Source organism: Talpa europaea (genome assembly GCF_964194135.1).
Source record: "Talpa europaea genome assembly, chromosome: 9".
Lineage (NCBI taxonomy): Eukaryota > Metazoa > Chordata > Mammalia > Eulipotyphla > Talpidae > Talpa > Talpa europaea.
The window spans coordinates 16,372,999-16,387,516 of record NC_140076.1 but is presented as its reverse complement, the minus strand read 5'-3'; the positions used below and the strand labels follow the sequence as shown (position 1 = coordinate 16,387,516).

General features: G+C 38.9%; 1 protein-coding gene across 3 annotated transcripts in view; it reads right to left on the bottom strand.

Annotated features, from left to right (window-relative positions):
* PHACTR4 (phosphatase and actin regulator 4) overlaps positions 1-14,518 on the bottom strand; it is a gene marked incomplete at both ends in the record, with an annotated part of 35,197 nt that overhangs the window by 7,338 nt on the left and 13,341 nt on the right. For 2 of the 3 annotated variants that reach the window (XM_084243567.1, XM_084243566.1), the window contains 7 exons: positions 1,436-1,592; positions 2,552-2,736; positions 4,114-4,708; positions 7,244-7,627; positions 8,145-8,309; positions 11,934-12,014; positions 13,980-14,153. In XM_084243567.1, the coding sequence (XP_084099693.1) occupies positions 1,436-1,592; positions 2,552-2,736; positions 4,114-4,708; positions 7,244-7,627; positions 8,145-8,309; positions 11,934-12,014; positions 13,980-14,153 (1,741 nt within the window). Of the gene's footprint in view, positions 1-1,435; positions 1,593-2,551; positions 2,737-4,113; positions 4,709-7,243; positions 7,628-8,144; positions 8,310-11,933; positions 12,015-13,979; positions 14,154-14,518 lie in introns of those variants that run through there. The other variant, XM_084243568.1, reaches the window with a different exon arrangement.

Genomic DNA, 14,518 nt, shown 5'->3' with positions numbered 1-14,518 from the left:
TCTCTCACCCTCCTATGCTTCTGACTGTACCCAGTGCTTGTATTAATAAAGAAATCTTAAAAAAAAAAAAGAGAAATGCTTTAGAAAAAAAAGAAAAGAAAAAAAAAGAACAAAGAAAAAAAAGAAAATTAGTCTCTTATATTTTTAGATTTCAATTTCAGATTGTTCACTGCTTATGTCCAATGAGCTTGTCAAAGAATACTATGACATGTGAAACACTCAAAAGGTAAATATCTAGTTCTGCCACAAAAGAAAAAAGAATCTTTTCCAAGGTTCCTATTCTGAACTAATTCCTAATCCTGATGGTCTAATCATGTTGCTGAGAGATGCCCACAGTTGTGCACTAAAGCTGCCATCCTGACCAACAGGAAAGCCAGATGTGTGAGTAGGGGAAAATACGTCTTTTTTTTTTTTTAGATTTATTTATTTATACAATCACTGGGTACAGTCAGAAGCGCGGGAGGGTGAGAGAATTCACCAGAGCCAGAGCAGGGAGCAGAGCAGGCAGAAGGACTGAAGTACACTGCTGAGGGGAGCAGCGGGCGGCAGGAGAGGTCTGCGCGCCATGTGGGACCCTCCTCCGGTGGCCGGGGAGCAGCCGGGGATCGAACCGGCGCTGCAGAGGCCGCGGGCAGCTTCGCAACCCAGCGCTCACCTGCTGCACCACCGGAGAGGCCCGGAAAATACGTCTTAATTAATGGACACTCTCAGTTATTAAGAGAAACATCTGAGTTGGGCATACACTTGTCTACATCCCTGGACTTCAGGAGTATTACCTGTCTGTAGGAAGCTGGCCTGAATTTAGTTTCTCTATGGTTGGACTCCAGCTGACTTGACTAACACTGAAAAGTAGTGGTTACACGGGACAGGTGAAAAAGATATAATGAAAAATAGGGGTGAGATGTTTAACTGGGTTGGCACCTCATCGTTGAGAGGTCTTGCTCCTGGGAACCACCTAACTTTTCTAGAAACTTAAAAAAATTCCTGTCTACTTAATGGTTTATAGATGTGAAATATACCTATATCCTAGTTTAAAGGTATGAAAGCAATCTAGTTCTTTAATATAAAAATTTCTTAGTGAATACCCACTTTTGTATTATCCTATGCACTTAAAAAAATTTTAATGTTTTTAGTGGAGTTAAGTCTAGGTGGTTTGTTGCCTTTTCCCTTTAATCCTGGGCATTTTGTTTCTCTTTCTGAGAATATAAATTGAAAAAACAGAAAGCCAATAATCATTTAAAGTATACCCATAAATGTAGTTTTAAACATGTTCACAACGTATTTTTGCTGCCTTCTAGGTATTTATTTTGGAACATTTAAAAAATAAAAGTTACGCTATCCCTTAAAAAAAGAGAGAATGTTCCACGATGCAGTAGGTCTCCTATCCATCCCAGCATAATCAAATCCAATCAATAGATTCTAGGCAAAATCCTACCTGATCAGTGTTTTCCCAATCTGGTGCCGTATTTCATTCCACTCTTCTTTGCTTTTTCGTGGCCAAGAATTCATGTCCGACTCTGGTTCACTGGGTGGTCTGTGGTTCAACTTCATTGCAAGTGTATCCTTCCTCTTGACTTTGTTGGCAAGAGCACCTTTGCAGCAAGAAAAGGAAAAAACGTAGAGGCTTAAGGCTTGAAGTCAAAGGCTCAACCTCAACTGGAGCTAGACAAGAATCTGAACAAATAAGTCCCAGCTTCCTACTTTGCTTCCAATGACCCACCTAACACAGAGGTGGAGGTAAAGCTGAAGACTTCTGAAATCTTTTTAGCCAGATGGGCTCAGATGGCTGAAAGATATTTCTCCCTTCTATCAGTCCTCTACATTTTCCTCCTTAGTAAGAATAGACAGAGGGTGGGAAAAAGGCATTCACACCAACACACTTCCCAAGATACTCATTATTTTATATACAAGAACATGTTTCTATTCCTTATTAGTCCGGAGGACATTATCATTTTTATCTTTTCAACAGCTCAAATACCAACTTTCTTCTACTCTTGTCTTTTTTAATATCAAGATAAATAATATTTTAGCCAAGAATAAACTCAATCGACAGGGTCCCTTTTCATTGGTTTGTTAGAACAGTAAGAAGAGCAGGGGCAAGAGTTCTTCACAGTGGCTCCCACCATCAGTTTGTTAGATAGAAGACTTGATGGGGAGATGGTTCCTTTATCCATTCATACTTGCTAAGACCAGCAAGTAGCTTTATTTATTTATTTTTAAAGATTAATTTTATTTATTTATGCATACAAGAGCTGGGGTGTAGGCCGGAGGTGCAGGGGGTGGGAGGGTGAGAGGATTCACCAGAGACAGAGTAGGGAACAGAACAGACAGACTAATTGAAATACACTGCTGAGGGGAGCAGTGGGTGAGACAGGAGAGGTCTGCAGTGCCATGTGGGTAGCTCCCTAGCCGAGGATCGAACTCACACTGCAGTAGCTGCTGATAGCTTCATAGTGCTGAGACTTAACCCCTTGCACCTGTAGGGAGGCCCCCGGAAAGTAGCTTTATCTGCAAAAGATTTTTCTCTTTTGTCTTTCACTCCCTTTCTTACTATTATGGCTATCATCTTCCTCCTCTTCATCTCGGTATTGAATCGGACCTTCTGAATCAGAATCACTCTCCTTCTCCCCCTCTTCTTCCTGTAGACACCGTGGTAGTTTAGGAACAGCTGAGGTAGATGTCACAACTTCATCGAATGCAAATATCTGAGTTTGCTCCTCTTCTTCATCGTCTGGACTAACAAATTAAAATAACTTTATTTCCCTTTCAGAAACATAAAGGATAACTGACTTGCAAAGTAAAATACCGAATAACTATAGAAAACTATATGAAAAAAATTGATAATTCCTTCCCTCAACTTTAAACAATCTTGCTAAGAAATTTATTAGTACCTATTAATCTAAATGGCACTGTGTCCAAATCCCAGCTCTACTTTTATTCACAAGCTTGTAGTAGTGTCGCTTAACTTTTGTGTAAATGGGAATGATACCTACCCTGCAGGCTTGTTGTAAGAATGAAACAGACAAGTTCTAGAAAGCACTAGTATCTGACACTTAGGTCCTTGACGATCTACATGTGAAATGCAAGTTTGCTTTAGTTTAGTTAAATGAGAGGACCACACAGCATCTAACTTTGTACCTGGATCACTGAAGATACACAATACAAATATTTAATCCAGTTCCCTTTGGTTTATCAATGGAGTAGTTAAAAAATGATAATCTAATCTAAGGGAGCAGAGAGAAGTAAAAAAAACTAAGTTCCCCCACCCATCTCCATTCTGGAGGCATAGTACTATGACTTAGTCTACTTCAAACTCCTAAACTGTCTCTCTAGTTTATAAAATAAATAATATCAGCAAGTACAAAGATTGAGGCAAAACAAGTAACAATTAGGATGATGATATAACAGTTCTATGATAATACATTCAGTTGGAAAGACAAACCTTCAACTTGCCAAAAAGCGTTAATGTTCTGTCACAATTTGTCTGAATTTAAAAAGTAAAAAAAAGGCATACATAGAAAGACTGCTGTGAATTTTTAGGGACAGATGAAGAACAAGATAAGCAGCTTTAGTTTATGGAATATTGAGCTATCTTTTAGCTCCGTTCTTTTTCTTCTAGACTGCTCTCTGTTCTTTTCTACCAATTATATGTGCCAGGTACTGATGCTTTCAGATTTGTCTAATTTCATTCTTACAGAAAGCCTATGAGTCAGGCATTATAGCAGTTCACACATTACACAATTAAGGAGCAGAAAGGTTAAATAATGTATATTGCTGTGAGCTAATAAGAGGTAAAGCTGATTTGAACTGAGAGCTATATTTCTCCAAGGTTAATGCTCTTAAGCAGCCTGTTATACTGTCTTTCTTGTATCATCTAAAACCAGTGGCTTCAATTTTCACATACAAAAGTTCGTAAAGTTTTTGTATTATCATAAAAATTTCTTCCATGGAAAAAATGCTACAAAAATCAGCAGAGTAAATAAATTCTAGAAATTTTGCTATTAAGTATTCTTTCTTTAAATTTACTCACATTTTCTTTTTAAGTAACTTTTTCAAAGTAGGGTCACATAAGTTAAGAAGAGGAAACAAGAGGCAAGCTTTAAAAGCACTCACACTTTCAGCATTTCAATAGTGATGGGAAGTGATCTGGTCCTTTCCAGGGTACTGCTCTCCTCAGAGAAGTGTTCACTGTTCTCGAAGAGCAACGAATGAGCTCTGTGAGAGCCTTCCAAGGGAGGAGTCACGGGAAGTGGGCTGGTCAGGGCCTGTTGGATTCGGATATGCAGTGGGAGAGGGGGCAGCCTAGAGGGTGTGTGGGGCTCTCCAGAGCTCTGGTCCGGTATCCTCCTGGGTACTTCCTTTTTCTGATCTTCTTGTTGGGGAACCTCTGGGGGTAAATCTAAGGAAGGTGGAAACTCACTTCCTGGCACAACCTGAAAAGTCTTAGCAGGGAATGGAGGGGACCGTGGTGGTTCTGGAGGTATATGATTAGGTAGTGGGGGGGACGGAGAGGGAGGTGGGATCATCAGCAGTGACTCAGAGCCCACACAGCATGTGTTCTTTTCTCTTTGATCACTTGGTGCTTTTGTGGTGACAGCAGTAGACTCTGAGGCGGGTACCGAGGTTGATGGAATGCCTCTTTTAGGTGGTAAGGGTGGGGATGGTTTTGATAACAACGTACCACTGCTGATTGCTTGGGACAGTTCAGCTGGAAAAGAGAGAACACTTCTGTTTAAGGTCACTTTACAATGCTTTGAGGAGCCAGCCCACGGTCTAGAATTAGAACTGAGCTCAGTCATTCTTTCACGCAAATTATACTATCTTGAGGCTTTGCCATTCTCTAGATATCTCATCCTGAAGCAAAATTTATATTTAAATAACTAGAAGGTCTAACAAATGTATAAAGATGAAGGAAGACCGCTGCCTTAGTATCTGATAAGAAATTTCTCACTTTTCTGCTATAATAATAACAGCAGTTTTTATGACTGATTCTTGGTGTAGATCGTTAATATGAATACAGAAAAAATGCAGATATAAAGTTCTTTTAGTTTTAACTGCTTACCATTTTAAAAAATGAAATGTGTAGAAAGCAATAAAACACACACACACACACACACACACAACTGCCTATTGTTACCATATCCTCAGAATATCTAGATAATTCTGTATCATAAAACTATCAATAATAATATCCTGGATTTTTATAGCAAATGGAAAGGCCCCTGAAAACACTGAAGTATTTTTCTATTTGACTTCATGTTTCTCTTATAAAAGAGATAATTTTTACCATTTTACAGCAGGAAAACCAAGGGCTACAGAGGTTGACTTGCCCAATATCATCCAAATGTTTGGATTTTATAGGCCAACACAATTAACAAAAAATTCTTGACCAACTTCAGGTTGTTAGTTTTTGTTTCCAAGTAAGGTTTGATATTCAGTAACCACTTATAAACATAATCCTTTCATGAAAGAGATGGCATTTTAAGACCAAAGATTTAGGAAGGACATAGTTTCAGAATAAACAATAATCCTTTTAGTTAAATCTAATTAACCTTAATAAAAACTGTGTGAACTGTGCTATTTTTCTCCTTCTGGTGACAACCACTCACGGACTGGCACTGATTTCTCAGTTGTGGGCCTACTGCTTTGGGCTACTCACTGTAGTCAAGAGTGGCCTCTGTGGCTTGGCCCAGGTTATAGTACCACTGACTTAGCAATTTATCCCAATGCATCAGCGTTACCTGGGAACTTAGAAATACAAATTCTTAAGCTTTACTCCAGACTTACTTAATCAGAAATTGTAAAGGCATGGTTCAACAATCTGTGTGTGTGTATGTGTGTGTGTGTGTGTGTGTGTGGTGGTGGTGGTGGTGGTGTTTATTTTTAAAACATTGTATTGAAGTAAATACTGGTTTGCAACTATATACATGTTTTAGATGTAAAGCATATAGTTTGACAACTATACGTGCTACGGTAAAATCTCCACCAGCTCTCGAGTTTCTATCTCCCACGATATAACTGACCCCCTTTATCCGATTTGTCCTCCCAGCAATCTGTGTTTTAACAAGCTCTCCTGATCGGGATGCAAACATGTGTCTTCTAGATAACAGTTTGAGACCACAGGTGAATAGGACGGAGGTCTAGACTTGAGAGGGGAAAAGCCTTTGCTTGGGCTCTCTCTAACAGCAACCCTGAATGAGTCACAACTTCTTCATGTTGCAACTGCTCTAATTATATAATAGATAAAATCATTTTCCTACTTCACAAGGAGGTTTTGAAAATAAGTATATGAAAGTTCCTCAAGTTCCTCAGAGATAAAGCAACACACTATCCATCCAAGATAGTGATAATAGTAATAATGATCTTCATCCTGTTTTTATCAAGCTGAGTATGCCTCCAACCTGTCAAGCAATAAATTCTGAGCCTGTTTTTCAAGGTTCTAGTCACCCCACACAAAGGGGTGGTATTAGCCATTGAATAAGCACATTTTTTAATTCCTCCAATCATTAACAAGAACTCTAAGCAGTATATTAAGTTTAGTAGTTTTCCTGATAAACACCTTCTCCCATCCTCCCTAACTTGAAAAGTCCTTTAAGAAAATATACATTTATGTGAAGAAGGCAGACCTAAATGGGTTCAGGTAAAACTAACAAATTTACCAAGACTATAAAAACCTCACTGGTTATCTTTTTTGCTTTCTCTCTTCCACCACTCATTTCAGTAAGAGTAGAATTCTTGACTCTCCCAAGAGAAAACATGATTTTATCAGGACAATTTAAATAATATCTTTTGCAGTTCCCCATGAAGGTATTATGTCATAGCCTGAATCACAAGGTGCACTGGCATCTATACAATCATTTTATCTACTCAGCTTATGATGAAGGAAGGCACTGGCAATTTAAAGTGGGTTAAAAAAAAACTTTTCTCAATGCAGGTCAAACCTGTTGTGGTCTTCACATACCCAGTCCCTTAACTATAAACAGTATTTCAGAAACACTGTTTAGGAAAATAGGTATCAATGCCTCTAAACTTGAACCTAATTTTAGTGCTACTTTGATTTCAGCTTGTTCCCATGCATAGCTATCTGCCTCATTTTCCAGACTTTTCTCTTTATCAAGGGCATTCAAAGGGACATTATATGGAGAACTCTCTCACAAATCAAATATTGTACCAGTTATTCAATAAAACAATCATTCCAAACCAAACTAAACTGAAAACAAGGGAAACCTAAAAATTTACTTACCAATGACAGGGTTGCTATTTCTGTGAGCTGGTTTAGGGGGAGGGACAGGGGGCTGCTTGGCAGGGATGGTATGAGTGATGCTTGGGGCAGCAGTAGTGTTAGTGCTGGTGGGAGCAGTGAGCAGAGTCCTGGGTGCTGGGGAGGGGGGCACGGAGGAATTAACAGTTTTTGCTAGGCTGGTGGCAGCAGGTGTTGTGGTGGTGGCAGCAGTGGAGATGGAGGAGATGGACCTTGCTGAGCTGCCAGAGGAAGTGGCATCCTTTGCTTGTCCTTCATTTGCTTCGTGAGAAGAGGACAGAGGTCTTTTAGGGGGAAGTAAAGGCTGTCTGGGTGCATTCTCAGGAACAGACTCTGATTCAGAAGTAGGCTGGCTTCCAGTTGAGCCTGTGTAAATAACAATATGATTTAAAAGGGAAGACAGAGTACCAAGACAGACTAAAAATGTTAACATATCTATGGACTTATGGTCAACTTCATCAATTACTTAATTTATGGGTTAGTTTATAGAAAAAATTTCCTAAGCTCAATATTCTTAACATATGTGACACCTCATTCAGTAAGAGGGTCATTATGGTAAATATTCTTCATACAAAAGCCAGGCAACTGGAGGAGACACGTCAGCAGCCTTCCAGTGAAGGAGGAGGAAAGTGCAGCTTAAAAAGATCTGCAGTTATCTGATATTTAACATCCTCGTCCATCTCTGAGAATCACAAAATCAGGTATTTTATGAATGAAAGAAGGACGGGGGAAAACTCCACTTATAGCTACAGTTAGTTGAGAAATTTCTAGAGGAGAACATAATTCTCTCTGGATTCCATTTTCCCTCCTGCTCTCTTGCAAACCTTCAGGTAAGTAAGATGCCTGATCTATGGCTCTTAAACTAAAATACCCAGTTTCTCACCAAGTCGCTTCTTTGGGTCCTCTTCTGGAACAGGTTTCCTAAGACTTGGTAGTCTTCCTGGCTCGTCTTCTACTTGGATTGGACTAGAAGATCTGGCACTCCCTATAGGAGTGGTGTGACCATTTTTTAACATGGTGTGGCCCAATTTCCCTGGATCCTCACCACCTGCCAGGTTCAAAAAAGAAGAACAAACTGATGGAACTGGCATGGCCAGACAGGGAGAAGAGCTGGTGATTTCTCACCATTCAGCCCCCTGTTCCCCTCCTTCCTGATTTAGATTATTATTTATATCTACAGTATCTTGAGTTTTACAGAGGTAATGGAAATAAGTAATTCCTTTTTCCAATAAACATGTGATTGCCTATTATGTGCCAAGTGGCTTCTCCATGAAATCAGATTTATTATACATAAGTAATTATAATGTTCAATGTTAAAAGTTAAAATGAAAGAAATGCTGTGGTAGCAATGAGGAAGAAACTAATCTCTTGGGGTATGAATGGAGTTGGGAAGACTTCACAGGAAGTGGAAGATAAACTGGGTCAGAAAGGAGGAGCAGAAGCCTCCACACTGGCGACAAGATGAAGACAGACAGTGTATTTAGGAAGAAGGAAAACATGTACAAAGGTGTGTGACTGTTCAACATGTTTGAGAACTGGCACTAGTTTGGTTTGGCAGAGGATAGATATCTGCACACAAGAAACAGTTATGGACAGGGCTAAAAAGACAAGTTTAAGAGCCAGGCTACGAAGGATACCAGATACCACATAAAGGAGCCTGGACTGAATACTGTAAGCAATAGGAAGTCAAAGAATTAAAGGAAGAGAAAGATTTGATCTCATCTTTTAGAAGGTTAACTCTAAGAGCTGTGAGGAAGAATATAGATGGGCAGAGATTGGAAAAGGAAAATTAACATTAAGACCTACTTCCAAATATAAGAGAGAAATAAAAGAGGAAGTCTGGAGAGTACGGGAAGAACCAATTGGTAGATTAAGAGTAAAATTGCTATAAATTGCAGGAATGATCACTAGGTTAGAGGCTCTGGGATGACCACTCACTGCTATGAAAAATGTAGGAAAGATGCCTTCATGGAATAATTAAGACAAACTTTCCCAATTATTGCTGACTCTCTTTTGGAGGAAAGCTGAAAAAATTGAGCTTAGAGACTCAAAATGGTCTCACCTGCATAGTGTCAGGGGGACAAGAAGACTAGAATTAGTTGCTGTCCTTTTTTGTTTTACACAGTGAGAGACTTTGGAAAGTGTCATTTTAGTTATACTTCTATTGATAATCAAGTTATTTTCTTTAGCTTCCACAGAGCAAACCACAACCTTTATGGTTTGCTTATCCCAAACCATAACCTCTGACTAGGGAATTAGGCACTATCAGCCTTCATGCAGTATGCAGTCTCAGTAAGCTTGGGCTAAAAGTAGTGAAGAGTTTAAGGCAAAAAAGCACTAAGTAAAAATGTATTTCTAAAGCTAAAGCATTCTGATGCTAGGATGCTGGACATGTACAGAAGAAGGGGCAAGAAGATAATATTGATACAAACATAGTAAGTTATTGCTTTTAAGGTAATATAGCTCGGCTTTAACAAAAACAGGACTTTATTGAATATAAAGCAATTAATCATTTCAAAACCAACAAAGACTGCTACTTTGGAAAAACATATAGTGAAAGGTTAAGACACGTTATCATTAATTGGTTTCTACTCAGTACACACTAAAAAAATACATGCAAAAATGATCAGTTTTCTCTACTTGAGGAATTATTTCTTATACTTAATGTAAAGGTTTTTGCGAAGCTAGCAGAATGGAGCAGAAGTGGCCTCTGGCTTTAACATCTATGAATGCCCCACTGCCCCTCAGGTCCAGGAAATCTATTAAATATCTTGCAATATAGTCAAGTTAGAAACATAATTAAGCCAAAAGCCATCTTCAAGTAGGAAAAGAACTTTAAAAAGCTCAAGCATCGCTTTTGGCCTAAATAGATAATATAAGCCAGGTTGAGAGAAACTCTGAGTTTCTTCTTACACAATAAAGCTTACGTCAGTTCTCTGGTTGGCAGAGTGGCATCTTGACCAATAACTGCATGTCATCATCAATTGGCCGTTGGAGCTTGCAGTTTAGCTTGGATCAAGAACCAATATGAACATAGGGCAAAAGAGAATGAGCAAAGGTGAAAAGAAGTAATGTAGTAATGTATGGAGTTTGTGCTGAGTGAGCAAGAAAGATGAATGGCAGGAGAGGGTATGGGGCGAGGAACAGCCATATCAAAAAAGCAAGGGCTAAAGGTGCCACAATGGAGACATTCTAACTGAAGTTATGTCACCGTTGTAACTACAAAGGTACCTAGAAGAGTTTCCCCATACTGCTGAGAAAAAACAGACTCATGAAAAAACAAAAGTTATACCTGCTCATAACTTAATTGTGTAGAAAATCCAGAATACACCCTTCCCATCCAATTCCCATCTCAACATTCAGAGGTAAGCATTGTTAATAACATTTTACTATTTTTCTTTCAAGCTTATTTTCTCTGCCAAGTTTTTACATATTCCAGATATCAAGTCTTCAATATATATACAAATCAAATTTTGATTTATCTATGATGAAAGGTGATGGATTTGCATGGTTATATTTTTCAGATTTTGTCTCATGCAAAGTAACTCTAATGAAAAGCAACCAATGTCCTATAGTCCTACTGTTCCCCAAAGCTGCTTCATACCAGCCATGTGTTGGAGAAAGTCCTGACATTATTAAACCATTAATGAGTGTTGAAATATCAAAATAGGATTTTTATGACAAAACTGTGTTTGTGTGAGGATTAAAAAATAAAATGTCTCCAAAACCATGAAGGCTCATCTCCTCCCACAAAAGCACACCTTTTCCTCTCATAAAACAATCACTCTCCTTCCTAACTCTTGTGGTAAAATCCCCCTTTTTAAAATAAATTATAGTCTAACCATTTAAGTATGCATCTCCAAACACTAGTTTAATATTACCTGTTTGTTCCTTAAATTCATAGAAATGATATAATACATACTCTTTCACAACTGAATTCAATTGTTCAATAGTACTTATTTTCTTTATATTACTGTAACATGTAGATGTAGTTTGCTTTCAATGTCATATACTATTTTCATTTATTTATTTCTATTATTAATAAATACCTACTATGAGCATTTTATACATGTCTCTTGATTCACATGTATTCGTCTTTTTGTTGGGTATCTATCCAGGACTGGATATACTAGCACACAAGTTTTACACATCTCCAGCTTCATAAATTCGGCTCAACTATTTTCCAAGGTGGTTATTTCCCCGTAACACTTTCATCAACAGCTGTTTATGAATTGTATCTATTTCATACTCTTGTTTTTGGTAGATTTATTTTGGGTTTTTTAGTACACATTTAATTTTGGTTTTAATTTGAATTCCTTAATTACCAACGCAGTAAAAAACCCCACAAAACCTTTTTATTTATTTGTTGGGCATTTTCATGTATTCTGAGTGAAGTGTTTGTTTAAAGCTTTTGTAGACTTTTCTACTGAGTTGTATTTTTCTTTTTTATACATATAAGTATAAAAAATATGTAAAAAATAAAAAAATATATATTTATATATAGAAGTTGGTTTTAAAATATATTCTAGATGTGTGAACAGTGTTGCTGTTTTTTTTCCCTTAAAGTTCCAACAGAAGCAATAACAAAGGAAAGGGAAAAAATTCAAACATTTAGTCAGAAACAAAGGCCAAGTACACAGAGATAGGCAACAGCAGTAATTTGAAAACTCACCCTGCTCAGAGTCTTCCAACAGAACCCCTCTCTTAACCAGCTCTTCTCTCGGTTTTCGCATAGATATTTTTCTCTCTAAAACTAGTATTAAATTAGAAAACAGAACTCAGAAATGTGGCAGTTAAAGTTCAACTTTAAGTACTATAACCCTACAAGTAAGAGAATAAAGTGGCTCAATTCTCTATTAAGAACAGGAAAACTGGGCCTCCCCGGTGGCACAGCGGTTGAGCGCTGGGTTGCGAAGCTGCCCGCAGCCTCTGCAGCGCCGGTTCGATCCCCACTGCTCCCTGGCCACCAGAGGAGGGTCCCACATGGCGCGCAGACCTCTCCTGCCACCCGCTGCTCCCCTCAGCAGTGTCCTTCGGTCCTTCTGCCTGCTCTGCTCCCCGCTCTGGTGAATTCTCTCACCCTCCCGTGCTTCTGACTGTACCCAGTGCATGTGTAAACAGAACAAACAAACAAACAAACAAATAAATAAACATGCCTCTATTTAAAAAAAAAAAAAAAAAAGAACAGGAAAACTTTCAAATAAAAAAACTTTATTTCCTTCATATCCTATGCTATTGGAAAAGTATTTCCAAAAGGAATTATCCTTAATTTTAGCTTTTCCTTTTTTTTTTTTTAAAGATTTATTTATTTATTTATACAAGCACTGGGTACAGTCAGAAGTGCGGGAGGGTGAGAGAATTCACCAGAGCCAGAGCAGGGAGCAGAACAGACAGACTGACGAAATACACTGCTGCGGGGAGCAGCAGGCAGCAGGAGAGGTCTGTGCACCATGTGGGACCCTCACCCGGTGGCTGGGTATTGAGGCGGCGCTGCAGAAGCTACGGGCAGCTTTGCAGTCCAGCGTTCAACCGCTGTGCCACCGGGGAGGCCCCATTAGCTTTTTCTTTTTCAGTTAAAATTTCAATAACAAGGTATTTAGATTTATCACAGTTCAGGAACTACATTTACCACTCAATAGATAAACTTTAATCCGATCAAAATACCAACCTGGTAATGAGGCTATAGTAAATAAGATTTAGAGGGTGATCATTTGGTTTTTTAATTCTAAAAGATTCAACTCCCTCTTCAAATAAGGGGTTATAGAAGCTTGGGAAGAGAAAGGAAAAGCTGGGTACTTCTAAATGGGAACTCTAACTCAGAACTCTTTTTTTAAAAATTTATTTATTTATTGAAAAAAGGAGATTAATTTATTTATGCATACAAGAGCGGGTATACAGACCAGAGGCATGGGGGGTGAGAGGATTCACCAGAGACAGAGTGGGGAACAGAACTGGCAGGTTGACTGAAGTACATTGCTAAGGGGAGCACCAGGCAAGTCAGGAGAGGTCTGCTGCACCATGTGGGTTGCTCCCTGGCTGGCTGGGGATCAAATTTGTGCTGCAGAGGCTGTGGACAGCTTCACGGGTTGCATCTTAACCCCCTGCACCACCAGGGAGGGCTCCCTAACTCAGAACTCTTTTTTTTAAGGGCCCCCCAAAAGCTTTTTTTTAAAATAAATTTTATTTTTATATTCCCTATACAATTGCAACCCCCTTATTTTGACCCCAATCCCTCCCCTCCCCGCCCCTCACCCCCCATAGAGTGTCTCTGGTTCATAGTTTTTTGTTGATTTTGATTTTCACTTTCTTATAGTTATTCATTTTCCTGGTCCCTTGTTTAAGTTTTCTAGATTCCTGCTATGAGTGAGACCATCCGGTATTTTTCTTTTTTTTTTTCTTGGCTTATTTCACTGAGCATGATCCCTTCCAGCTCCATCCATGTTGCTGCAAACTGCATGTGTTTATCTTTTTTGAATGCTGAGTAATCTTCCATGGTGTATATGTACCACATCTTCTTGATCCAGTCATCTGTTTTTGGGCATTTGGGTTGTTTCCAAAGCTTAGCTATTGTAAACAGTGCTGCTATAAACAAAGGGGTGCAGGTGCTCTTTGGAATGGATGTTTCTGTGTCCTTTGGGTAAATACCTAGGAGTGGAATTGCTGGATCATATGGAAGCTCTATCTAACTCAGAACTCTTAATCAAATCTTAAATCTTACCTTCTGATGTCTCTTTGAATTTATCGCTACTTTTTTTCTTCCGCCACTTCCAGGGCTTGAAGATCTTGCCAAAGCCTGAGAACTTGCTCTTCCTTTTGATGGGAGGCGTTGTCTCTCCTGCTTCCACACTGTCCATGACCATGCCTGGGTCTGCAATGGGCTGGCCTGCTTCTTCTGTTGCATGGTGAGAGGGAGAGGAAAGAGAACAGCCAATTTATTATTTCAGCATAATCTTGAAAATGTCCCTTCCCTTCTCTTCCTGTAGCAGTTGGAAAGGATCAGGGCAATAATAAACAATCATGCAGACAGTCAGACTCCTTGACATCACAGAGACACCAAACATCAAAATCCATGACAGATAAATTAATTACTAAGGAGGAAAAGAAATCAAATCAAGCTGACATCATTTTAGTACAAAAATACAATGAGATGATCATAACCAGTTCAAAATTTCTTAAAGGTGCACACACAAATGTGGATGTCTTCCCTATACGCATGAGTTCTTGCTCCAGTGTAGCCCATTGCTGTTGGCCACTCTC